Here is a 19,420-nt window from a genome sequence, read left to right on the forward strand (position 1 = left end):
CGCAAGGTAGAGGATGACGGTCACATGGTGGATTTCTGTGCGCAATCGGATGTTCAACTGAAGGTGCATCCGGAGGTCAGGGTTATAAGCTTCTTCATCATCGTCATTATCGCCTGGATATGTACCTAGAATGGCCCCCTAGGTAATCGTTTCTTCGGGATCTACAGCGTCATTATCGTCCTTTATGGTTGATTGTTACATCGTCCTTACCTACTATCATGTATCTACCACTTCCGCGTCTGGTGGTTACGATAATGAGCCACCCCCGTAAAACAAGGATGTGCGCGGTGGTTAGGCCACTATAGGCATGTAACCATAATGTGCCCTAAATTCCGAGTACGTAAAAAAGGTACCGAGCATAGACATCATCACCAACTGTTATATGAGCGTTTGTATTTGTATCATTATCGGTGGTAGTGCATACGTCGATGTTTGTCCCAACATGGGGTTTGGCATCGACATCTTCATGGGGGTGTAGTATACAAGGGTCGTCAATACCCTAAAATATGTATTTACGGGAATAGAAGAATTGGCCGTATGCGATGGTGGTTCGTAGTGTGGTGGTGCTTTTGAAAAAACATAAGGTTACTGAATTGAACGGGAATAAGTGGAGCGAACTGACCCAAATATTACGTAGCTACAGGCGGCGCAACTTTTTCCGGAGCGGATAACGAACTCCTCATATGACTGTGTCCCCTCCAACACTGCTGTGGCGGTCGACGTTGCCTTTTCGCTCAAATTTTCCTGCTCCTCGTTTTCAGTGGTAACAGATATGACTTGCCGACGGCTCTGAACTGTGCCAAGTAATCGTTAGCTATCACCATGTCTGCTGAGAAAAATGGTTCATGAATGGGTAATGATTGCATCCTACGATCCCACGTCTTGATGTGCTCCCTATGCCGCATCTCCAAGTCGTTGTCCTTCTCTCACATGTCCACATTGTGCAGCTCCTTTAGGTCTCATGGTGGCGGCGTAATTCATTGCCTCCACATGAACTTCAGCATCACCCGGTCTGACTCGTGCATTTCGACCGTCGTGTACACTACCAACGGCACATTTGCGTCCTACATGTCTCGATTGGCCAACACTTCCAACGGGATGCAAGATATGATATCGATGTCGGCGTACAAAATCTATTCAAACTGAAAAGTAGAATTGTAAATATCGCTGCGCACGAATTTTTTTTATAAATCATTATGTAATTAATATAGGTTCGAAAGAATAAGTAACTAACCTTAGCTCCCGAGCGTTGATCTAATAACAATCTAAAATCTTCTAGCTCATCAGGCCATCCCACGTAGCTCAGCCCATGGTTCCACCTGTATAAGTGATATGCTAGTTGAAACGTATAATAAAAAAATTACTGCACAAACTAAGTATTTGTTAATAAATGATATTTACCTCATCACCAATGGGAACATGTATGGGTCGGTCACTTTAGGACATAGAAATGGTAGCCACCATCAGGCCCACGACTGCAACAGGAGCAGGCAACCTGACACATCTCCCGGTATAATGTAAACAATACGACAGATCTTCAACTTAATTTTTCATACTAATTGAAGTTCACTAGATGTAGTAGCCACCTTACGTGCACCAAATTTCGAGATTTTTCGGGCAGTAAAATGCCCCAAATTAACCTCATGATGTATGCTCGGACGTATTGTTCTATGATCTCCCCCGTTCAGTCTTCAAGGAGCTCGTTGAAATTATCCTCCACCTAGTTGATTGATATCCGACCACCTTCAAACTTGTCCGAAACCTTCACAATAGTGTTGTGCAGAGGTCCACTTTACCCGGAACAATTACTAATCTCGTGATGATTGACCCATCCATTGATAGATTGAGTTATAGCGCTACGTCCTCGAATGTGATTGTACACTCGTCACATGGAAGGTGGAAAGTGTGTATTTCGAGCCTTCATCTTTCCACCAACGCGGTGATTAGTACCAAATCGAGTTTATAGCCCTCGGACATGCAAGACGCATGTAAGAATCTAGCCACTTGCAAGTGGTAATGAATTTCGGGGATTGTGGGCTTTCTCATATTATGAATGAAGCCATCCAAAAAATGATCATTCACTTATTTACACAATAAAAACAATTTCAAATTAAAAAAATAAATTTAACATTATTAAAATTAACAAAATTTAAATTTCCATCTTACCATTATTGCTTGTGCGACAGTAATATGTTTGTCGTCGAAGCATATTAGAAAGGCAGTCATTCGTGAAAAATCGATTTTGAACAAATACAATACAAGATAATTAATAAAAACATTATTTTTAACTAAAAGTATTCGAACACAATCAAAATGAGAGAGTTAAGAGACTTGAGAGGGTTTGAGAGAGTTGAGAGAAACATGTGAAAGGAAAAAAATGAAATTTGGGGTATTTATAGGATAAAAAAAACTTATTGTTTGAATTTTATTTTTTTTACTGTTGAGGGAAAGCACGTCCAGCTCGGCGCACTTTTTTACCACCTTTACAGAAAGCTCGCCCAGCTGGATACGCTTTCCATTCCTCTCTCCTAAAATCCATCTATTTCTGTGATTAATTTTAAAATCGGCCTGAAGGCCTAATTAATTAAAAATGCAGACTTTAGGCCTAATTTAGGAAAAAAAACTTTCACTTTTTTTTTTTAAATTATATTAACAACGTCAAAATTATATTTTTGTTTTTTTAGTTTTACAAGACAAATAATAGATTGCATCTCATTGGAGCGAACTACGTCACACACACCTATGAAATCGACATAATAACACAAAATAGCATGTATATCAAGACAAGAAAATAAAATTACAATTAAAATTACAAATAGAAAATAGTACTAATCTGCTGTGCGCATTCTGCAAATTCTCCTTTGAATCGAAGCTGAATCAGAATCTCATCAGCACAGAAATCCACAGTGGGATTTAAATTCAGGTCAAATCCATTAATCCGTTTTGATTTTAGGGTTTTTTTTATGTATTCATTTATTTTTAAAAATTCTTTGGCGCAGGATTTTCATGCAGATCTGATTCTTGTTATTCAAGAAGGAGCTGTCTCTAATTATTATGAATTTGTATTGCCAGTAGAAATGTCTGAAATTAACGATTCGGAGGATTCTGGAGCTCGTAATCAATCTTCGACTTATCAGGTTTTATTTTTATTTTGTTTTTTTGGAATTGAAATCTCAGGTTTCTTGTTGTTATTGTTGACAGGTAATCTTTAATTTGATACCTATTTATTTATTTTTATCAATTTAGGAAGCGGAATCTATTGAGATATCTCATGTGGATAGCAAAGAAGATATGTTTATGGATGCATCGGATGAGTTGAATAATGATAATAAGGAAGCTGTATGGCCAACTGATCGGGATAACAATGCCATTTCAGATGAAAAGCCGGATGCGTTACCTAAACAGTTTGATGAAATGGACAATGGTGCATACAATAACGAAGATAATGATAACAATCACTTTGTTAAAGAAATGGAACGATTGCGCGCTTTGCTGGAGCAAGCTGCTGAAGAAAAAGGGAAACTCGAATCCAAATACAAGGTTTAGTGTGTGTGTGTGCGTGCGTGTGTATGTATGTATTTAGATATTTCAGGTATTGCTCAATGGTTTTCAGTTTATTTAATGTTACTTAGGGTTATAGTATGTGCAGGAAGAGATGGAGACACTTTCAAGGGAGATTTATGTGAAGGATAAAGAGATTGAAGGGCTGACTGCCAAACTTATGAGTTCAGTAGCAGAAACAGAGAAGGATGTTAAGAACCAGCAATATGAGGTTGCACTGGAGAGGATTTCGGCTGCACTTGGTTCAGTTATAGATCAAGGAGATTTGTTAGGTGATTCTGGGGTAGAGCAGATTGACCTTGTTGAGAAAAGCACATTGGCATTAATTGAGAAGTATAACCAGTTTCTTTCAGAAGTTAATCAACTTAGGCAGTGTTTGACAAAGGCTGAGTCCGATTTTGGTGTGCAGGAGTTTGGGACCGTATTTGTTGCTGCCCGTGATGAATTACATGAGTTGAGGAGGAAGGAAGCACAGCTGGTTGAAAACATAGCTTTTCTAGAAGATGAAAATAGGAAATTTCTTGAACAAGTTGAACGTGAGAAAGCAATGGTGGAGATGCTAAAATCCGAGCTTGAAAAAACAAAGACAGAGGTTGAGCAGGAAAAGCTGAGGTGTGCTAATACTAAGGAAAAGCTGAGTATGGCCGTGACAAAAGGGAAGGCATTGGTTCAGCAACGAGATGCCCTCAAGCAGTCTCTTGCTGATAAAACAAGCGAGCTTGAGAAATGTCTAGTTGAATTGCAAGAGAAGTCCAGTGCTTTAGAAGCTGCTGAATTACACAAGGAAGAGTTGGTGAAAAATGAAGTTTTGGTTGTGTCATTGCAAGAATCACTCTCTGAAAAGACCTTGATTATTGAGGCATTTGAACACATCCTATCCCAGATTGACGTACCTGAGGAACTCCAATCAGTGGATATTGTTGGACGAGGTAGATGGCTTGCTAATGAAAGAAAAGAACTGAAGAGTGTTTCGAGGGACTTCTACAGATTGAAAGACACAATTTGTGCAATTGATTTACCTGAAAATGTCTCCTTTCCTGATTTAGATTCTCGCTTGGCTTGGCTTAAGGAGTCCTTCTACCATGCTAAAGATGACATAAGTATGTTGCAAAATGAAATTTCCAGAACAAAGGAAGCTGCACGTGATGAGGTAAATCACTTGAGTGCTTCACTTTCTACTGTACAACAAGAGAAGCGTTACATCAAAGAAGAGTTAGATCACCTCAGAAACGAATATGAGGAAATTGTTGGCAAGGCGCATCAAATATCATTGGACAAGGATCATTTAAGTGCTTCACTGGAAGCAGAACTAGTAGAGAAGGATTATATTAAAAAGGAGTTGGACAACCTCTCAACTGAATATGAAAATGTAGTTGAGAAGATCCATCAACTTTCATCAGAGAAAAATCAGATGATCAGCATGCTTGTAGAGGCTTCTGGAATGATGTTGGCGGATCAAGAAGGGGTTGAAGAAGCTTCTTATCTACCCATGCTAATAGATAGGTGCTTTAGAAAGATAAAAGATCAACCAAATGCATCTTCAGAGACTACTTTCATAGAAGCACGACAATTTGAAAAGCTTCAAAGTCTGTTCTATGTTAGGGATCTGGAGTTGACACTTTGTGAGGAAGTACTAGAAGAAGATTTGCTGGTGAGATCACAGCTAAATGGTCTCTCGAATCAGTTGACAGTAACTTCTGAGGAACTTTTTGCACTGAAGGAGGAGAAAGATGTTCTGCAAAAAGCTCTTGAGCAATCAGAGGAGAAGTCTAGTCTGCTGAGGGAGAAGTTATCGATGGCAGTTAAGAAAGGAAAGGGCTTGGTTCAAGATCGGGAAAACTTGAAACTTCTTCTTGAGGAAAAGAACTCGGAAATTGAGAAGCTGAGGCTTGAGTTACAACATGAAGAATCTACAGTTGCTAACTGCAGGGATCAGATCAGCACTTTGTCAACTGATTTAGAGCGCATCCCAATGTTGGAGAGTGACCTGGCAGCTATGAAAGAGGCATTTGACCACATCCTATCCCAGATTGACGTACCTAAGGAACTCCAGTCAATGGATATTGTTGGACGAGCTGGATGGCTTGCTAAAGAAAGAAAAGAGCTGGGGAATGTTTCGATGGACTTCTACAGATTGAAAGACACAATTTGTGCAATTGATTTACCTGAAAATGTCTCCTTTCCTGATTTAGATTCTCGCTTGGCTTGGCTTAAGGAGTCCTTTTTCCGGGCTAAGGATGACATAAATAGGTTGCAAAATGAAATTTCCAGAATAAAAGAAGCTGCACGTGATGAGATAGATCACTTGAGTGCTTCACTTTCAACTGTACAACAAGAGAAGCATTACATCAAGGATGAGTTAGATCAACTCAAAAACAAATATGAGGAAATTGTTGGCATGGCACATCAGATATCATCAAACAAGGATCATTTAAGTGCTTCACTTGCAACAGAACTAGTAGAGAAGGATTATGTTAGAAGGGAGTTGGACAACCTCTCAACTGAATATGAAAATGTAGTTGAGAAGTTCCATCAACTTTCATCAGAGAAATATCAGATGATCAGCATGCTTATAGAGGCTTCTGGAATGATGATGGCGGATCAAGAAGGGGTTGAAGAATCTTCTTATCTACCCATGCTAATAGATAGGTGCTTTAGAAAGATAAAAGATCCACCGAATGCATCTTTAGAGACTACTTTTGTAGAAGCACAACTTTTTGAAAAGCTTCAAAGTCTGTTCTATGTTAGGGATCTGGGGTTGACACTTTGTGAGGAAGTACTAGAAGAAGATATGCTGGTGAGGTCACAGCTAAATGATCTCTCGGATCAGACGAGAGTAATTTCTGAGGAACTTTTTGCACTGAAGGAGGAGAAAGATGTTCTGCAAAAAGATCTTGAACGATCAGAGGAGAAGTCTAGTCTGCTGAGGGAGAAGTTATCGATGGCAGTTAAGAAAGGAAAGGGCTTGGTTCAAGATCGGGAAAACTTGAAACTTCTTCTTGAGGAAAAGAACTCAGAAATTGAGAAGCTGAAGCTTGAGTTACAACATGAAGAATCTACAGTTGCTACCTGCAGGGAGCAGATCAGCACTTTATCTACTGATTTAGAGTGCATCCCGAAGTTGGAGAGTGACCTTGCAGCTTTGAGAGAGGGAAGGGATCAACTTGAGAAGTTCTTATTCGAGAGCAATAGCATATTGCAGAGACTAGTTGAATCAATTGGTCGCATTGTCATTCCAGTTGATTCAACATTTCAAGAGCCTGTAGAGAAGCTGAACTTTCTTTCTGGGTATATGGATGATTGTCTGACTGCCAAGGCACGGACTGAACAAGACTTGCTGCAAGTAAAGGAAGAGGCTAAGAACCTAGCTGTCAAGTTAGCAGAGGCTGAAGCAAATATGAAAACACTGGAAGATGCATTGGCTGTTGCCAAGAATGATTTGTCTCAACTTGCTGAAGAGAAGAGGGACGTGGAATTTGGTAAAAAAAATTTAGAAATAGAGTTGCAGAAAGCAGTTGAAGAAGCTCATTCAGAAAATAGCAAGTTTGCTGAGATTTGTGAGGCTAGAAAGTCACTTGAAGAGGCATTGTCACTGGCAGAAAATAAAATTTCATTTCTTATCAGTGAGCAACAGGAGGTTCAAAGTAGCAGAGCTGCTTCAGAGACGGAAATGGAGAAACTGAGAGAGGAAGGAGCTATTCAGTCTAGCAGACTCACAGAGGCATATAACACTATAAATACACTTGAAAGTGCACTTTCTCAGGCAGAGATGACTGTTGCTTCATTAACTGAGGACAGTAACAATTCAAAAGTGGAAATAACCAACTTGGAGAATGAGCTTAGGAAACTAAAAGATGAAACTGAGATCCAGGCTAGGGAGCTCGCTGATGCGGAAATTACCATAAAATCGCTTGAAGATGCATTGGTTAAGGCAGAAAATGAGTTTTCTGCACTTCAAAGTGAAAAGAGAGCCACTGATCAGGAAATATCAACTCTTAATTCCAAACTGACTGTATGCATGGAAGAGTTGGCTGGAAGCAGAGGGAGCTCTGCAAGTAAAACCATAGAGTTGATCGGTCATCTTAACAATCTTCAAATGCTTGCCGAAGATCAAAGTCTGTTGTCAACGATGAAACAATGCTTTGATAGGAACTTGGAGCATCTAAAAGATGTGGATCTTGCCCTTAAGAACACAAGGGATTATTTGTTGGACAAGAGGTCGGAGCAGCTGCAAGATTATCCACTCATGGAGGTAGTCCTCTCTTTTTTCTTTCACCTTCCTAACTTCTCGACGTTCAGTAACTTTCTTTCCCTAATTTGCTGAATGAGAAAGTAAATCTATCATTGATTTTTAATTGTCTATTTTCCTTTATCTCAGGATATTGCTCTTCTGGCAGGATGTTTCGCTGATGATATTGATAATAATGTGAACATTGGAATGGAGAATGATTATGAAAATGCAATCGATGGTGATGATGTTTCTTCATGTGTTATAAGGGTTGCAGAAGGGTTCCAGTTACAAAATAAAATCTTTGCTGATAGATTTGAAGGTTTTTCTAAATTCCTAGATGAGTCAATAGGTTCCTTGTTAAAAAAGTTACACGCCACAGAGGATGAGGTAAAAAGCATGGTTGAGAATATGGAATCCTTGAAGCAAAATGTTAAAAACCTGGAAATGCGTGAACAAGAAAAGGAGAAGGCTATGGCTATTTTACAGGATGATGTTGAAACTTTATTCTCTGCTTGTAGAGATGCAGTTGGAGACCTTCACTTCGAAGACAAGAGCACTCCTACAGAATTTAACTCTCTTCCTGGACTTGAAAATTTGAACCATGGTTTGCACCCAGGAGGAGAATTTGTTGGACGAGATATGGCTCAGCAAGATATTGGTGGCAATAGATATATTCAGACAGCTGAGAAATTGTTGGCTGCTACTAGAGAAGTTCAAAGTTTGGTGAAGTTTTATGAAACCACAAACAAAGCAGTGGCCGCAATTGTTCACAATTTGCAGAAAGATTTGGAAGATACCAGAAGAGTCTCCGAGAAAGCTATTGAAGAAAGAGATGTATGTCAAAGTAGGGTTTTCAAGTTGGAGAGTGATGTAGAAGCACTGGAAGAATCATACAGAGAAGTGACGCATAAGATAGATGATTATCAAGCCAAAGAGGACATATGGAAGGAAAAAGAGGTAGAACTTTTGTCATTGTACAATAATATGTCGATGAAAGAAAAAGGTAAATCTCTCCCCTCTCACTTGATTGTTAATTGCTAATACTCTTTATTAAGTTGTTTTGTATTGTTACAGAAGCCAAGGAGCCGCTTCTATCAGCAACTCAATTAAGAACTTTATTGGACAAGCTAAGTGTGATCGAGATTCCTCTTGTAGAGTCTGAAGACCTCGAGCCCCATAGCTCAACTGATGTTAAGAAACTGTTTTCTATTATTAATAGTTTCGCTGAATTGCAGAACCAAATAAATTTACTTTCTTATGAGAAGGAAGAACTACAGTCTATGCTTTCACAACAGAGTTTTGAAATTGAGCATCTTAAAGAAGAAATTGAGAGACATGTTAGAAATAAGCCAGAATTGGAAGGTATGAAAATGGAGCTGTCTGAGGCTACATTTGGCCTGGAAAAGATTATTGTTGGATTGGGAGGTAAAGAGTTGATTGGAAGCCCAAATTCTGTTGGTATGAGAGCACTTTTGCCTGTTTTAGAAAAGCAGGTGAATGCCTTGTTATTAGAGGCTGAAAGTTCAAAATCCAGAGCACAGGAACTTGGTACCAAGTTGCTTGGAAGCCAAAATGCCGTGGATGAATTGTTAACTAAGGTTAAGTTACTTGAAGATTCTCTTCAGGGTAGGACTATTCAGCCAGAAGTTGTCCAGGATCGGAGCATCTTTGAAGCACCTTCTGCATCCACAGGGTCAGAAATATCTGAAATTGAAGATGTGGTAAATACTTTACACATTTTCGTAATTAATTTGATTTATTAACTTGTTCTTGTCACCATTTACTGTCTGTGGTTTGATACATGCACTATTAGCTTGTTATATTCAATTAGCATATGAGCTGTCTGGGAGTGCTTAACTATCCAGTATGAAATTTCGGAAACTTGCATTAAGAGAGGGGAAAAAAAGGAGCTTAAGATGATTGCCTGGGTTGAGATTGTGAGGCAAATATTGAGTTTATTTTGCTTAAAAGATATAGCTATTAAGCATGGCTGTTTAAATAGACCACTGGTTTTCTCTTATAAATAGTTTCAAATCTTAAATGTATGGTTGGTTCTTTAGTTCTAGTTAAATGTAATGTGTTTAATTTTTTTTGTGAATGAATCTGGTTTGTTATTGTTGTACCATATTGCTTTATCACAGATCTATTTGTTTGACCTAATGTAAGGGAATCTTGGAGAACTAATTATGAATTTTTCATATATGTAATATGTGTGTGTATATAACACCAATACATGCTCTCCCATTAAAAGCTGAATGCTGGTTGCTCAGTAGTCAATACCATTCTTGGAGGGTTTTTTATATCTGTTTGTGCCTAGTGATGTATCATACATCCCTGCAAACATTGCTCTTAAGGACTTGAATTGTTTTTTGATGCTTATGCAGGGATCCCACGTAAAGAAAACAGTATCTCCTGTTCCCTCAGCTGCTCACGTCCGAATTATGCAAAAAGGATCAGCTGACCATCTAGCACTCAATATTGACTCAGAAACTGATCGCTTGATCAACAGTGAGGAAACTGATGAGGACAAAGGTTTGCATTCTCGAATTCTTTCTAGAAAAGTAACTTCTGATCGAAACAAGTTCTAGAATTCATGATCTTATGCATGTTTCCTCTTTTCTTTTAACAGGTCGAATGTTCAAACCTCTTAATACAACTGGCCTCATCCCAAAACAAGGAAAGTCTATTGCAGACCGTGTTGATGGAATATGGTATAGATTTATCCATGAGAAAAGGAACTTTTCTTGCTTGCTATTCATTGTGTTCGTTTGTAATGCTCATTTATCTGTTTTTAATGGTTACAGGGTATCTGGTGGCCGAGTTCTAAGCAGCCGTCCCAGAGTAAGGCTTGGCCTAATTGCCTATTGCCTTCTTCTTCATTTATGGCTACTTGGGACCATTGTGTAACGAAGGTTGCAATCATCAAGCCTCTGAACCAACGATGTACTTAAAATTGTATCATAGACAAAATATCATAATCAATTCTTTCCCCATATGTTTTACGTTTTTACATCATAGGCGGATAGGTTGTTAGACATATTTTGAGGACCGTATACATCCTCTGTGATGGCATTTTTAGGAACCGCAGAGATTGTAAGGTTCATGCTTTCAAAGGTAATAATAACTAGTACCATCGAGCCTATGTTGTCTGAAATGGGACATTGAGCATAATTTTGCAATTTGTGATAATAATAATATATGTTCTTCACAGTATTCTCCTGCTAGGTACCTTTGGGACATTGAGCCTCTGTTGTCTGATTTAGCTCTCGATACTGGAACTAAGAAGTTTTGAGATGAAACTTGTGGCTGAATTTGGAATCAAGCTTCACACTTATTTTTAAAGTTTGACCTCAATTCAAGATTAAGGGGAAAAATATACAATTGATTATCTAATAAAAAACTTGTCTAAATCTAGTTCTCACTTTAAATTGACTATTTGTACTAGACATGAAAAAAATGTCAACTTTTGAACTAATCGAGTTAAAGATGATAAGCCAAATAGTTGCAAAAGAAAATGTGGTGCTGTAAGTAAATGAACCAACTAAACACTGTTACTCAGAAGACGAAATTGTGATGTTTCATTTTGATTATTTGATATATATCTGATTTAATCTTGTTATACACCAATTCAGATAAGATCTGGTTGCCTACCAGCGACTCGACCAGGCCCCACTAGATGAATGTGTGCAAGACATACAACAAAAAGAAAGCCGGAGGAGCTCACGATATCAGCTCGCACGAGTCGAGGGGAGTTTGCGGTCTCAATTGGCATATACCTAAGGAGTTCACATGTGAGGAGCCGCGAGGTCTAGTAGGCGACCCAGAATGGTTCATGTGTCCAGCATGCCCGAGGTCTACTCAGAATGCCAGTCCTATGAATAGTAGGGTCAAGCCCATGAACAGTGGAGTCAAATCATGAACAGTAATAATATGTATAAATACACGAATGTTCCTTTTAATGAGACACAAAAAATTACTCAACAATTGGTGCAGTGAGCATGGACAAATTTCCAATCATCAGATTTCTTGAGTTTCAAAGAAAAATGGCTCACCCAAATGAGAACTTCCCCTTTAGTATTTCATCTGGACAAGTTGGAGCGTCGGGTTTTGGCAGTCAACCTAATGAGGCAGATTTGTTTGTCGACTGGTTTGCCCATTGACCCGAAAACTTCAGCAATACGGCTTATCAGGGAGTTTCAGGTCCATTAGACTTGAATACATCCACTGGTCAGAGGTTGTCACTTCCTCCTAATCCGGAAACAACCCCACAGTAGTTCTTTGCTCTTCAGGAGCAGATGAAGTTCCTGAAGGAGCAAATGGTTGCATAGGAGGCACGATTCGAGCAGCAACAGGCTTTTCAATAGGAGCTGCTAAAACAGAATGAAGAGTTAAGAAGGAAGGTACACTTTGACAATTCTGATTTTCATGATAATGTAAATACACAGGATGAGGTTCCAGGCATGCATGTGAGAGAATGACAAAATGAGATGGAGGAGTTCCGACGAAATGTAAGAGTGTTGCACCTCGAGTTTTAGGATATGGATTGGTTGTTCTGTTCTAACAATCTATTGGCTCCTAAGATAGCGACGGTGAACTTGCCGTGTGATTTTGAAGTCCTAAAGGATATGTTTGAAGGGAGAAGGGACCCACGAGCCCATTTGATGCAATACAATGATTACATGAGCGTACTGAGAGCATCAAATTTAGCAAAATGCAAGACTTTTTGCATGACACTAAAACGAAGTGCAAAGGACTGGTATTTATCCATTCTCTAGGGCTCAATTTGAAACTTCTCTCAATTGGACTAGATGTTTTTGATAAGATTCAGAGCCCACAGAACGATCATAAGCATGCCTATGGGGCTGATGTTGATGAAACAGAGAGAGGGTGAGTCCCTCTGAGATTTATATGAAGCGGTTTCATATAGTGACTCTAAACACGAAGAATTTAGAGGATCAGTGGGTTATTGATGCTTTCATAATGGGGGTACAAAATGACCATGTATAGTACTCCTTTACTGATAACAGGCCACAGAGTTTGGTTGATCTATACGAACAAACCCACAAGTTCGTAGAGGTAGAGGAGATTAAAAGGGTGTCACGTGACACATTTGAAAGGGAAGACATGCAATTTAGAAATTGAGAAGGAGTTCGCAACAAGCAGGGCTGTAACGCCCCGTACCCGAGACCGTCGCCAGAGTCGAACACGAGGTGTTAATAGACTTAATTCATTACTTAAACAGCTCAAACAATTTATTTTTAAAATTTTCAGTCAAGCTAACAATCTGCGTCATAGTCGCTTAAAAATTCATATCTCAAGTTACGAAACTCGAAATCCAATTCCGTAAATTTTCCCTGAAACTAGACTCATATATATATTTACTAATTTTTTTATAGAATTTTTGGTCAAGAAAATTAGTACATTTTATTAGTTAAAGTCTCCCCTATTTCAGAGTTTGACATCTTTGACCTCTGTGTATTACGAATAAAATATCTCCCTGTACAGAGTTCCAATGACTATACCGTTTGCTTCTAATAAAACTAGACTCAATAAGGAATCTGTAAATATAAATTATGACTTCTAATCATCTTTGAACAATTTATGGTGAATTTCCAAAGTCATAACAGGGGATCCACAAATTGCTCTAGCCCTATTTCATAAAAATTTAAACATCTCATAAAATATAACTCATATACCTGTTTTGTTCCATCCATATGAAAATAGACTCATAATTCTTCAATTCCATATATTATTCATCATCTAATTGTATCTATAATATTTTTAGTGATTTTTCAAACTCACGTCACTGCTGCTGACTGAATCTATTTTATGGTAAATTTTACCTATTTCATGGTTTCCATGGATTAGCTAGCAATTTAGCATACATAACACCAAATATGATCATGATTAGCCATTCCAATGGCTAATCATTACCAAGCATTTCCATACCACTCAATAACCATATCATAAGACCATATACACAAAATGATTATAATGCTATACATGCCATACTCAAAATATACAAGCCATTATGCCAAGATGGTATACGGATAATGTGAGCGTGCCTCCGACCGTTTCCGATTTCCGAGCTGGCTTGTCAACACTACAAGGAATGAAAAGGAGGGAGTAAGCATAAATGCTTAGTAAGCTCACATGAAAATAGCAAGTAACACAACTATATGCGCAAACATAAAACATCATTTGCATAATCATCACCGAGACATTCATATCACATTTTCATTTATCATCTTACCATATTGTTGTTATATCGAGTTTTAAACCCGAGGGTTAAGTACATACCTGTTCAAAGTATTCATTTCACAACACTTACCAATACGTCCCTTTCATCTCGAGTATTCCTCCATTTGAGTAGAATTTTACCCGTTGAACACATCGGAATATAATTCGGATACATGGAAAGTTTGCACATAAGTGCCACATATGTAGCCAAGCTACCATGTAACCCGCCCATAAGTGAACTCAGACTCAACTCAACGAGCTCGGGCATTCGCATCCATAAGTGAACTCGGACTCAACTCAATGAGCTCGGATGCCTAGTTACATCTCTCGAACTCGGACTCAACTCAACGAGTTCGGACATTTGCATCCATAAGTGAACTCGGACTCAACTCAACGAGTTCGGATGCCCAAACATCCTAGTGACATGTCACTTGTATCCTAATCTATTCCTAAGGTTCAAACGGGCGTTTTCCTCGATCACACATCTTTTCCATCCTCCACGGAATATCGAAATTGATACTTCGGTGATAGTTCATACTCATCAAGTAATTCACATAATTACATATTATTCAACAATAACCACAAAGCATAATATTTCATGATAATAATCAGCATCATATCATATAAACAACATTAAATTGCTTAAAATGACAATTATGTTACTACATTTACACATGAGCTTACCTCATATGCGAAAATGACTACTTTTACCATTTCGTCCACAACTTGGTATTTTCCCCATTTTAGCCCGAATTTTAGTTTTCCTTGCTCTATCATTTAAAATATAGTCTAATTGGGACTCACATTATTCAAATTGACCCAAAATCATATTTTGACAAAATTATAGTTTTGCCCCTAAACTTTTGCATATTTACACTTTTGCCCCAAAGCTCGTAAATTAAAATTCAGGCTATTTTCTTATGTTTTATGACATGCTGATCATTTTTCCCTTCTATAGAAACATCAAATTCTCACTCTAACATGTACTTATGACTATTAGGTATTTTTACCGATTAAGCCCTTTTGCTAGTTTTCGCTTAAAACCGAGTAGCACAAGTTGTCTAACATAATTTAAAACCTCATATTCTATCATAAAACACCAAAATACACAAATTTCACCTATGGGTATTTTTCCAAATATGAACCCTAGGTTGAATTATTGCTAGCATAAGCTTAATCGAGCTACCGGGACTCTAAAAACGTAAAAATCATTAAAAACGAGGCTAGAACGGACTTACAATCGAGCTTGGAAGCTTGAAAAACCCTAGCCATGGTTTCTCCTTGCTATATTCGGACATGGGGTTGAAGATGAGCAAAATTGGCTTTTAATTTTGTATTTTAATTCATTTTACCCCTAAATGACCAAAATGCCCTTGCTACTAAACTTTCCAAAAATTCCATCCATGTCCAATTTTTGTCCATAGACTTAGAAATTGGTAAAATTTCTATTTAAGACCTCCTAATTAATATTTCAAAACAATTTCATACTAGAAACTTCTAGAATGCAAGTTTTACAAATTATTCGATTTAGTCCCTAATTTCAATTTAAGCACTTTATGCATAAATTTTCTTCACGAAATTTTCACACAATCATGCAATCATATCATAGACCTCAAAATAATCATAAAATAATTATTTCTATCTCGGATTTTTTGGTCACGAAACCACTATTCTGACTAGGCCCAAAATTAGGATATTACAAGGGCCCTCCTAACTAGTCATAACGAGTAAAAGGTGATAGACAGTAGAGAAATCAGATGCAAGGTGATTCTCCCAGGGATCTCTTAAGATCTCAGCCAGAGCATACTAGGAAGTACATTCCCTAAGGCAAGTTCGAAGTTTACACTTTTTTGAATGCTACCCATACTTACATTGTGAACCAGGTAAAAAGCCTCGAAATCCTCCCTAAGCCATCCCTGATGACGCACAGCGTGAGAAGATCGAGTTCAAGAGACAGGTGTGATTTCTAAAATGACGTTGGGTACAAGACCGAAGACTGTTTCACTCTGAAGGACGCTATAGAGAAAGCTGTGCGAAACGACGAGCTCGTTGAGTTTTTTGATCAGGGTGTGTCCTAGAAGGTTAAAAGTTCATGTAGTGATCTTAAAGGTAAACAGAAGATTAGGGGTACCATCCATGTAATAATTGGAATGGATGAAGAATTGGCAACCTCTAGCACTAAGAGGAATCTACACCTTAGGGGTGTTATTTGTATCGGTTCACCCAAGAAACCTTGCTAACAGGAAAGGTGGAAGGTGGACTTCACTGATGAGGATGAAGAATTGGTATATGATGAGGATGGCAGCGATCCTATGGTGGTGATTGTAACAATTGTCAGTTTTGAAGTGAAGAGGGTTTTTGTTGATAGTAGAAGCGCAGTTGAATTTCTGACCTAGGATGCTTTTCAGAAAATGGTGTTGAAAGAGACGAAATTGAAGAGGGCGAACCTGCTGTACAGTTTCGTAAATCACTCATCTAGGTAAAGGGCTCTATTACCTTGCTAGTAACTTTGGGAGATGGTGAGCACACTACTACGGAGTATGTCTAATTTTTCATGGTAGATCATCTTATGGCTTATAATGCTATCTTTGGATGCCCGATCATGAGGATGGCAAGGATGATGGTGGCTATTTTCTACATGAAGATAAAGTTTTCCACTAAAACAGGGGTTGGGTACATGCAATCAAATCAGAGAACAACTAGGTAGTGTCACATGTTGTCGGTACAGTAGGCTCACAAGCAGGAACAATAGGGGTAGAGTTCACAGCAGGTGGAACTAGATAGACAGTTGCTAGATTTGGATAACCTAGGTAACAGATGCGAAGAGCGAGCAAAGAAGCTAGAAGCGACGAGGCGATAGAAACTTTGTAACTTTTTAGTGGTAGTACAGACAATGTGGTTTGAATTTTGTCTACACTAATGAGTGAGGAAAAGGAAAATTTGATTCATTGCTTGAGAATGAATGCTGATATTTTTTCTTGGTCCACTGCAGATATGCCAAGGGTGGACCCTCAGGTAATTCTGCACAGGTTGAATGTTTTGTTCGAGGCTAGACCCATGAAACAAAAGAAGAGAAGGTTCGTACCATGGGTTGTGGAAGCTATAAGACAGGAGGTCACAAAGCTGTTGGCCACAAGGTTCATTAGGGAAGATGAGTATCCGGATTTGATTTCGAATGTTGTGATGGTGAAGAAGGCGAGCGGTAAGTAGAGAATGTGTATAGATTTCACTAATCTCAACAAAGCTTGTTCGAAAGATAGCTTCCCTCTCCCTTCGATCGATAGACTTGTTAATGCGTCCTCCAATAACAAATTCATGAGCTTTATGGATGCTTTCTCTAAATATAATCAGATCTCCATGGCTCTTGAAGATTAAGAGAAAACAACTTCGTTAGAGAAGAAGGTTTATTTTGCTACTGTGTGATGCCTTTTGGTTTGAAAAATGCAAGTGCGACTTACCAGAAGCTGGTGAACAAAATTTTCAGAGAGCAAATCGGGCGAAGTGTTGAGGTATGTCGATGACATGTTAGTAAAAGGCTCTACTCTCGCCGAGCATGTTCAGAATCTGTCAGAAGCGTTTGAGGTATTGTGAGCCCATCGGATGAAGCTAAACCCGGATAAGTGTGCTTTTGGGGTCAGGGCTGGCAAATTTTTGGGCTTTGTGGTCCCAGAGAGAGGAATCAAAGTGAACCCTGAGAAGATTCAAGCCATCCTGGAGATGCTTCCTATGAAGACAATAAAGGATATCCAACAACTAACTGGAATGGTGGTTGCGCTTAACAGATTCATGTTACGAATGGCTGACAAATGTTTACCTTTCTTCAAGACCCTATGCATCTCTTTTCCCTAGACAGAGGAGTGTCAAGTAGCTTTTGGGAGGCTTAAAGAGTATCTTACATCCCTATCAAAGCCCTTTTTTTGAAATCGACTTTTTATTCTAAAAAGAACTAAAATGAAGTCGCCACCAATCACTTTCATGATGTGTGATCGGATCACCTCGTAATTTGTACGTTTTAATAAGAGGTTTGATTTACTAAAACGATATTTTTCGGTCCACAAAATCCGGAAAACATGTTCTAGAGTCGGTTACACATGAGGATGGATTAGCACCCTCGTTACGCCCAAAATTGGTACCTAATTGATTACTCGATGTCTTAATGCCGAAAATTAAAAATTTGAAGAGAGTTTAAAATACGATCCCTCATTGGATAATGATATTTTAATTAAAATCGCTTAAGTAGATTAAAACATATGTAAAAGGCCTCCTTATCTCGAGGTAACCAAAACAAAAAGATCACATTCCGTAAGTTAGAACACAACATCTCGAATCCTCGAAAATAAGCTTGCCTATTTTTAAAATTACTATTTAAATTGTTTAGCTTTTAAAAAGGATATTTGGTTACCTAAGTTTCAAAAGAAAATCGAACCCCGTGAGTTAGGGCACAACTTCTCGAATCTCCCAAATACAGAACATTGCCTTGATTTTGAAAATTTTCCCTCTTTTTATGCATCGAATAAAACAAATGTAACATCTAAAGCAATGTCAATTTAACTTGTTTGGGCATAGTATAAAAATGCGTAAGTATGTTTAAACACGATTCATGACATGGCTATAGAAAAAAAATTAAATGATAACGTGTAAAAATGAAACGATAATATATAAAAAAATAAAAATATCATACTAGTAAATGAAGATGGTATAACTATAATAATAAAACACTAGATAATAACAATGACAATAATCATATTATAATTACAAATTCTAATACTCATTAAATAATAATAGGAAAAGTAAATAATAATAATAATAATGATAATAATAAGAATAATATGAACAACAAGTGCACAAATAAAAGAAATATAAACATTATAATTTTTAAATATATAAAAAGGGTAAGAGATAATAAATAGATAAATAAATAAATAAAATAATATATAAAAAAATCTATAAAAGGGTCGAAATTAAATAAAGGATTAAATCTGAATTAAAATGAAATTAAGAGCCTAAATTGTAATAAATGAATAAATAAATAAGGACTAAATCAAAATTCAAATGAAATTTAAGGGGATAAATTATAAATAAAAAATGGCAGAATAAGGGACCAAAACTGAATGCACAAAAAAAGAGCGGGGATCAAATGGGAAATTATTTCCAGACCCCCTAAACGCACCGTTCCAAGAGACCAAATAACCAGAGGACTAAAATAAAAAATAAAATTAAGTGGATAAATTTAAAAAAGAAAAAAGAACGAAAATAGGACCAAATTGAAAAGCCTTTAAAAAGCGAAAGGACCGAAACTACAAATAGACTACTTTACAAAAACATGCGGATCCCAGGGGATCTGGGCCAGGCAATAGGGACCTACTTTGAAACGACGCCATTTTGGGG

At 37.9% G+C, this 19,420-nt stretch overlaps 1 protein-coding gene across 8 annotated transcripts; it reads left to right on the forward strand.

The window, feature by feature from the left end:
- Positions 1-2,733: 2,733 nt before the first annotated feature.
- Positions 2,734-11,005, forward strand: LOC107886495 (intracellular protein transport protein USO1). Of its 8 annotated transcripts, none has more exons than XM_041098706.1 (9): positions 2,734-2,923; positions 3,000-3,137; positions 3,247-3,540; positions 3,650-7,813; positions 7,940-8,795; positions 8,867-9,513; positions 10,177-10,324; positions 10,422-10,503; positions 10,597-11,005. In XM_041098706.1, exons 2-9 carry the CDS (start codon positions 3,078-3,080, stop codon positions 10,697-10,699), a joined length of 6,354 nt encoding a protein of 2,117 aa, XP_040954640.1. In that variant the 5' UTR covers positions 2,734-2,923; positions 3,000-3,077; the 3' UTR covers positions 10,700-11,005. The 8 variants fall into 8 exon arrangements, with proteins under 8 accessions (XP_040954640.1, XP_040954645.1, XP_040954629.1 ...); XM_041098711.1 differs by having other exon boundaries at positions 2,735-2,923; positions 3,076-3,137; XM_041098695.1 differs by having other exon boundaries at positions 2,754-2,923; positions 3,013-3,137; positions 3,641-7,813.
- Positions 11,006-19,420: the final 8,415 nt, after the last annotated feature.

This window comes from Gossypium hirsutum, chromosome A03 (genome assembly GCF_007990345.1).
Source record: "Gossypium hirsutum isolate 1008001.06 chromosome A03, Gossypium_hirsutum_v2.1, whole genome shotgun sequence".
Lineage (NCBI taxonomy): Eukaryota > Viridiplantae > Streptophyta > Magnoliopsida > Malvales > Malvaceae > Gossypium > Gossypium hirsutum.